General features: G+C 44.9%; 1 protein-coding gene across 1 annotated transcript in view; it reads right to left on the bottom strand.

The window, feature by feature from the left end:
* Positions 1–274: 274 nt before the first annotated feature.
* Positions 275–5467, bottom strand: part of Cpa2 (carboxypeptidase A2) — a 37399-nt gene continuing 32206 nt past the window's right edge. The window contains exon 12 of the mRNA XM_031381064.1: positions 275–513. Coding sequence (XP_031236924.1) covers positions 326–513 — 188 coding nt within the window. The 3' untranslated portion in view covers positions 275–325. The remainder of the gene's footprint in view (positions 514–5467) is intronic.

Below are 5467 nucleotides of genomic sequence, written 5' to 3'. Positions count from 1 at the left end.
TGTGTAACTTAGTACACTTTTAAAAGTTAAAGGATGCTGGGAATGGTTTGCTTAGAACAGATTAAAGAAAAATACACGGGTACAGCACAGGGACTTGTGGCTTTGGGAACAACAGAAATCAGAGAATGAGGAGCTGGAAACAAAGCTCAATGGGGAAGTGCTGGCCTTAGCAAGTACAAGTTGATGGATTCAAACCCCAGCCCCTGGAGGGTGGGGAAGGGGGCTAAATACTGTTTCCAGATTGGAGATAGAAAAATGAATGATCAGAAGCCAGTTGTGCTTTCACCACAGAGATTTTAATGGTGTTTATCTATTCTGCAGATCCCTAATAGGGGTGGTCTCGTACATGCTCCATGATGGTCTTCAGACCAAGCCAGGTCTCTTCTGCTGTGGGCAAGATCTGCTTGGCTGGCAGGAGGAAGCCATAGAAGCCTGTGTCTCTCAGTTCAAAGGCAAATGAGTATTTGATGCCAAGGTCATAAGCCCAGTCGATGCTTCCGCCACTGGCCTGGTCTGAGGGACAAACAGAAATGAAATGTGATTGCACTCTTTCTGTAGACCTCGGGCATGACCAAAGATAAGTCCAGCCTTCTAAGCATGGGCTTCAGGAACAGGTACAGTGTACTAGGGGTTCATCCTTATGACAAGAACCAGACCAAAAAAAGAGCACAAACATAGTTTAAAACAAAAAAAGGTGTTCAAATGGACACTATACTTAGACTTTCTTTGGTGTTCTCAGGAGCCTCCTGACTTTATTTACCCATTTGGAAACCATTTGCTCAGTACCCTAATTGGCACCTTCTCCTGTTTAGGGAGGACACACCATTTCCTTCTTTCAAAGGCACATACATTGTTTTCTCTAGTGGGATAGAACGGATTACAAATCCAGTGAGTGACTTGGTTCCTGGCTTCAAGCCCATCTGATGTCAAATCACGTGCCCAGTGCTAGGGATCATGGGTAAGCCAGTTCAGTAATATGCACCTGAGATAAGCATGGCCACCTACAAGACACACGATGATGTGGCACATGATAAAGAAAGATGGCATTAGGCTACAAAGTCCTGAGGTATTCATGAGTCAGAAAACCTAAGCAATGGACTGGCCCTGAGGCCCCTCCCACGAAGGACAGGTTGGGGTAAGTAAAGTTGGAGGAAGTCACCAGGGATCTAAGAACAGAGACCAGGAAGGCTGTTACAAGAAAGACCAGGACTCAAGGTTAGTGTTGCAAATTACAAGACACCTGTCCCCCCATCAAAATCCCTGGAAGCAGAAGTGTTTTTGAATTACAGATATCTTTGAGATTTTGGAATAACTGTATATGCATAATAAAATATCTTGGGGATGGACCCAAGTCTACACATAAAATTCATTTGTGTGTTATATATACCTTATATATTCATAGCCTGGAAATCATTTTTGATTCCACTATTGTTAGTATGCCTGTGCCTTCACTTAGACCTGTCCTGTAAGAATTTTCCACTTGTGGTCTTCCACTAGCAGGGGAAAGTTTTAGAGTTGGAAATATTTTGGGGTTGAGAGTTTTGGATTTGGGATGCTTAACCTATAAGCCCAAGGGTTTCTATAACTGATGGTTGTCTTTCCCTAAAGCAACCACCACAGTACCGGGCAAATAGAAAACACTAGGTGGTTACTGCCTGACCCGAATGGCTCTTCTTGGGTTCCAAGGTTACCACCTTGTACCTTTGGCAGAGCCAATCCTACTGAGAGGTGTAGAGAGGATAAAAGTCTTCAGCCGGGGGGCGGTGGTGGTGCACGCCTTTAATCCCAGCACTTGGGAGGCAGAGGCAGGCCCATTTCTGAGTTCGAGGCCAGCCTGGTCTACAGAGTGAGTTCCAGGACAGCCAGGGATACACAGAGAAACCATGTCTCGAAAAACCAAAACCAAAAGATAAAAATAAAAGTCTGGCCTTCAGACAGAATCTTGAGCCTGCATATCACTAGCTGGTGATCTAAAGCAAACCAATTCTAAGTTCCAGAAGATTCGTGTGTCGATGGGGAGGAGTGACATCTGATGACACGGGGCAGCAAGAACTAGACATTAAAAGGTAAGCACCGCACTTGTGGTCACTAAATGCATCGTCACTGGCTCCTTTTATGCCTATTTCAGCCTGAGGAGTGCTGCTCCCATTGTACAGAAGAAGAAACTGAGGTCAGACAATCTACGTAGAATGCTTATTAGTCAGTAACTGTCAGTTTTGAGCTAGCACCTGCCTGGCCTGCACTAGGTCCCGGGTTCAGTCCTCTGTATTGTGGAAAAAAGTAAAATTGAGTGTTAGTAATGAGTACAAGTGTCATTATCAATAAATAAGTAGGGCCTGGTCAAATTAGATTACATCAAGGATCACAGATGAACAAAAACAAGAGAGAATAAGTAGCTGCCCCAAAGTGACTTGGTTCCAAAGTATCAGAAGCATAACTCAGATGCAGGCTTCTGCCCTCGATGGTTGTATTCTTTTTCCTAGTGTCCTAACTCTCATGACTATGTGAAGCTCTCTCAGAACCCTTTGCCAGCAAGAAGTTGCCCAGGAAATGTCTCACCTACCAAAGATGTGCAGCTGGCTAAGGCTTGGAGAGCAGATGCTCAGCCCAGAGCTGTGTGCCAGCCTGAGTCACCAGGCAAGACACACGTAGCTGCTTCTTAGAGGACTAATTATTCTCCAGGTTGGGGTGAGGCAGGATCCCAGAGTCAGCATTGAGAAGACCGCAGCCAGGAGTTGCGTGTATGAAGGACCAGGTTCTAAGGGATCATGTAGCAAACCTGTATGTGTCTGATATTTTCTTATCGAAGCTATGTTTGATATCTGTGTCCTCAGCAGGGAAAATACACTAACTAACCCCCAGCCTTCCAAGGTCTAGAAGACAAGGGAAGATAAAAACCTAAATCCCTCATAATTAAATGGATGAGACTCGGGGCTACAGAAATAGTTTAGCAGTTAAGGGCACTGGCTGCTCTTCCAGAGGACCTGGGTTTGCTTTCCAGCATCCCGATGGCCGCTGACAATTGTCTTAAAATCCACTCCCAGGGGATCTGATGCCTCTGTTGGCAATAGGCAGGCACATAGTGCACAGACATAATGCAGACAACACACACACACATATACACAAAATAAATAAACAAAAAAGTAAAAACTTAGTAGCTTAAAAAATAAAATAAGGAATTTATTTAAAAAGACAGACAGAATGAGACCTGTATGGGGACTTCAGGAATACAGGATGCATTCTGCCAGCACCCAACCTACACTCTAACCTCCACCCCAAGCCTGACAGGCAAGGGCATGTACTTCAACAACTTAAGTTGCTGCCAGGGTCCTAAGCAAGGCCCACTTTTCTGTGCCCACTGACAATACTCAGGGGCTATGGAGATTACCCTGAGAGATGAGGATATGGCTCAGTTGGTAGATACCTTTCCTATCATATATGAAATCCTGGACTCAACCCCCAGTACCACATAAACCCATGACAGCCCACACCTATAACCTCAGCACTCAAGAAGCTGAGGCACGGCTGGCGAGATGGCTCAGCGGGGAAGAGCACTGACTGCTCTTCCAAAGGTCCTGAGTTCAGATCCCAGCAACCACATGGCGGCTCACAACCATCCGTAATGAGATCTGATGCCCTCTTCTGGTGTGTCTGAAGACAGCTACAGTGTATTACACTGGAGAAAGCGGGGCCAGAGAGAGCAGAGGTCCTGAGTTCAATTCTCAGCGGCCACATGATGGCACACGGCCATCTGTACAGCTACAGTGTACTCATACACATAAAAAATAAAAATAAATAAATCTTTAAAAAGAAGAAGAAGAAGAAGAAGCTGAGGCAGGAGGATTAGATGTTCAAGATGATTCCTGGCTACTTAGTAAGTTTGAGCCAACCTGGAATACTTGAGACTTATAAACTGAGATTTATCAATAAAATAACAAATAACTAACATGTAAAAACAAACCAGTCTACAGGAAGAGATGTTAACTTTAAACAGATGAATACAAGACATACGCAGGCATTGACTCCAGCCAGTTAAATATGATTGTGTTCATTGACAACAAAAGTCATTAACAAAATTAAAGATGATAAGAAATATAATAAGTGTTGAGGTTTTTCCTATAAAGCTTAGCATACCATAGATGTCAGGAAGAGAGGAGGAAAAGAAGGAACAAACAAACAAACACCGAGTAAAACAGAAACCCATCATCTAGGAGGAGAAACTCCCATGACTTATCAGAAGTACTTTTGTATTTCTATGAAGCATGCTGGATTTAATGAGTAAATCTCACAGCTCTGCCTTTTAAGACTCCCATTAAAGGAAACCTCAAGTAGCTGGGTGTGATGTCCACACCTCTAACGGGACACTTAGGAGGCCATAATAGCAGGCAGCTCTCTGAGGCTGAAGCCACCCAGGTCCACATGGTCTCCAAAAAGAGAAAAGCAAGCAAACAAAACCGAAAACCATAACTAACAAGTGAGAAGTCCCATGAACTTCCCACCCCCGGCCCCCACCATGGGGCACAGCATCTCTGTCGGTGCTCACAGCATGTCAGAGAACAGGTCCCCGTGCTCCCTGGTTGCTCAGTCCCCTCTTCTTGGCACCTCCATTGTGCAGTCATTACACACATATGTATTCATATGTGTACTATGTGTCTTAAAAGCAGACAAACAACACACACACACACAGCCTCCCATTCTGAATCGCTCCATTCCCTTCTTCTCAGCCACTCTTCTGTGTCTGCCAAGGCCACTAATGAACTAGTCACAGAAACCCAACGGAAAATGTTCCTTCCTGAGTATTGACCTTTCTATGGCTTTTATCATTTTAACCACTGTCTCCTTTTTAATAATTGCTCTTCCTGGTCTTTGAAACTCAAGGTCCTCAGCTTCTCTGCTTAGTCCCCTGCTGCCTCTCTCCTCCCAAGGGTCGTCCCACTCCTAATATCTCCTTGCTTTCCTATTTCAGCCACCGTTCCCATATCAACCCTTCTTAAACCAGTCTCTCTCCCTTTCTGCTCCTCCCTCTCCTCTCTGCAGAATCTCAGGGCCTACAACCCTGCAAACCCAGCCCAGTGTGTGGCGCAAGCCTTTGATCCCAGCACTTGAAAGGCCGGCAGTTCTCTGTGAGTTCAAGGCCAGCCTAGTCTACAGAGCGAGTTCCAGGACAGTGGGGCTGTTATACAGAGAAACCCTGTCTTGAAATGAAATGAAATGAAATGAAATTTAAAAAGCCTGTGAACCCTACAAGTACCTCAAGCTCAATAGTTCTATAACCAAACTCACTCTTTCCAACATTGTCCTTTTAAGATCCAGAATGTCCATCTCAGTGAGTGGCACTATCCAAGAATCTTCAGCAAAAACTCTCTAGTAGAGCACGCCTTTAACCCCAGCACTTGGGAGGCAGAGGCAGATGGATTTCTGTTTGAGGCCAGCCTGGTCTACACAGAGAAACCCTGTCTTGAAAAAC

Source organism: Mastomys coucha, unplaced genomic scaffold (assembly GCF_008632895.1).
Source record: "Mastomys coucha isolate ucsf_1 unplaced genomic scaffold, UCSF_Mcou_1 pScaffold20, whole genome shotgun sequence".
In the NCBI taxonomy this organism is placed as follows: Eukaryota; Metazoa; Chordata; class Mammalia; order Rodentia; family Muridae; genus Mastomys; species Mastomys coucha.
This window is presented reverse-complemented; position numbering and strand designations above follow the sequence as displayed.